The sequence below is a fragment of the Cariama cristata genome, unplaced genomic scaffold (assembly GCF_000690535.1).
Source record: "Cariama cristata isolate BGI_N322 unplaced genomic scaffold, ASM69053v1 scaffold14421, whole genome shotgun sequence".
Lineage (NCBI taxonomy): Eukaryota > Metazoa > Chordata > Aves > Cariamiformes > Cariamidae > Cariama > Cariama cristata.
In genome coordinates this window covers 63,305-65,552 of record NW_009600011.1, presented here as the reverse complement: position 1 = coordinate 65,552, position 2,248 = coordinate 63,305, and the positions used below count along the sequence as shown (strand labels likewise).

Below are 2,248 nucleotides of genomic sequence, written 5' to 3'. Positions count from 1 at the left end.
AGAATTTCAATATGTCCTTAACCTTAAATCCCATAGAAAGCTCTGAGATTTAAATGCTTACTTAAATTTACACTCACACTAAAGAGCTATCTGTACAGGAACGGATGTTAGCATGTATTTACATAGTGCTCTCCCTCCAAGTTTGAATGTTAGGCTTCTTTGCAGGTGAGACTTGGCATCTTAAGCCCACAGAAAGAAGGCGTGGCATTATCTTTGGTTTTAATAGAGCTCTTGTCTCTCCCTGGCATTTCAGAACCAAAGCCCCTGTACTTAACCTACTGTTTAACACTTCTCTCATATCTTTCTTTCCACAGTATGTGGCATTTGCCTCCCTCTTCTTCATTCTGGTCTCCATCACCACCTTCTGCCTCGAGACCCATGAGAGATTTAATCCCATTGTGAACAAGACAGAAACTGAATTCATCGGGAATGACACCCAGGTGCGGCACTACAGGGAAGCAGAGACTGAAGCCTTTCTCACCTATATCGAAGGTGTCTGTGTGGTCTGGTTTACATTTGAGTTCTTGATGAGAGTCACTTTCTGCCCAAACAAGGTGGAATTTATCAAAAACTCTCTGAACATCATTGACTTTGTGGCCATACTGCCTTTCTATCTAGAGGTTGGACTCAGTGGCCTGTCTTCCAAAGCTGCTAAGGATGTCCTGGGCTTCCTCCGCGTAGTCCGTTTCGTGCGAATTCTGCGAATTTTCAAGCTGACCCGCCACTTCGTTGGGTTGCGGGTCTTGGGACACACCCTCCGTGCCAGCACAAACGAATTCTTGCTGCTCATCATATTTTTGGCATTGGGCGTCTTAATCTTTGCCACGATGATCTATTATGCCGAGAGAATAGGTGCTAAACCAAATGACCCTAGTGCCAGTGAACACACACACTTTAAAAATATCCCCATCGGCTTTTGGTGGGCTGTTGTCACCATGACGACCCTGGGCTACGGAGACATGTATCCTCAGACTTGGTCAGGCATGCTGGTGGGGGCCCTCTGTGCTCTCGCTGGTGTGCTGACCATTGCCATGCCTGTCCCTGTCATTGTGAACAATTTCGGAATGTATTACTCCTTAGCTATGGCTAAGCAGAAGCTACCAAAGAAAAAAAAGAAGCATATCCCGAGGCCACCCCAGCTGGGATCCCCCAATTATTGTAAATCTGTCGTAAACTCTCCACACCACAGTACTCAGAGCGACACTTGCCCACTGGCCCAAGAAGAAATTTTAGAAATTAACAGAGCAGGTAGGAAACCTCTTAGAGGAATGTCCATCTGACCGTTAACCTCCATCCCGCGTAGTGATTTAAGATTCAGCCAGACTGCTTTCTTAGAGCAATGGGTAGCACATTTATCCATTCTAGTCCCACCATCACACAGTGAATAATATGTGTGAAGTCTAGGTTGCAGGGACAAAAGGTACAGTGGAGGCTGATCAGCAAAACTAAGGATGAGAGCACGCTCTAGGAGCCCAAACTTTGGTCCTGGTTAAGGGCATACAAGTCTCAAGATATTTTGAAAAGCTGTTACATCTAGTGGAAGAATTTTGAGAGTTCTACAGCTATGTTGCTGGACTGTGTAATGCATCTCAGGGGCTCCTGAGAGCTGAATGCTTCATAGAGCAGAGTAGGAGCCAAGTACTCAGCAATTACAGAGTTTTCTGACAAAACAGGGCTGGAATTCAAAACAGCCAGATGCTTTCTCATTTGTTCCCATTTGGGACCTTTCAGCTGTTTTAAATGGCAGATATTGTACATCTCATTACAGAAACTAGGTGCCTAGTAAGTTGAAGGGACAACTATACCATCATGCATATTCATGAGACAATCCTGTCTCTTTCTGATGATTAACTGCAAAGTAGAACAACAGCTCAAATTCTTGACACTAATGCAAAATGACTCACTCTGAGACAAGACTAGATGTAAGGATGTTTATTCCATGGCATGCAAATAAATCTATTCTATAATATTCCACTAGAATTTAGCATTTAGAACTATGAAAAATTTCAAATCATATTTTCTAGAACATGCTCCTTTTGCAAGTACGGGTTGGTGAGTTACAGCTCTTTCAACCTTCTAGCAGCAAAGGCCAACTGGTAAAGGTCTGACTGGTCATTACTGGCCAGTTTAGCCTAAACAGTTATTGCCTCATAATATGGTATTCTTATTTTTAATTATATTGATTCACGTTAGCAATAGGTGAAACCAGAGCAAAATTAGTCGTACTAATTCTACTGGGGGGGGGGGG

The 2,248-nt window shown here is 43.5% G+C and overlaps 1 protein-coding gene across 1 annotated transcript in view; it reads left to right on the top strand.

The window, feature by feature from the left end:
* Positions 1-314: 314 nt before the first annotated feature.
* The window catches only part of KCNC1 (potassium voltage-gated channel, Shaw-related subfamily, member 1), a gene marked incomplete at its 5' end in the record, with an annotated part of 18,837 nt that continues 16,903 nt past the window's right edge, over positions 315-2,248 (top strand). Inside the window, one exon of the mRNA XM_009709894.1 lies at positions 315-1,248. Within this exon, the coding sequence (XP_009708196.1) occupies positions 315-1,248 (934 nt within the window). The remainder of the gene's footprint in view (positions 1,249-2,248) is intronic.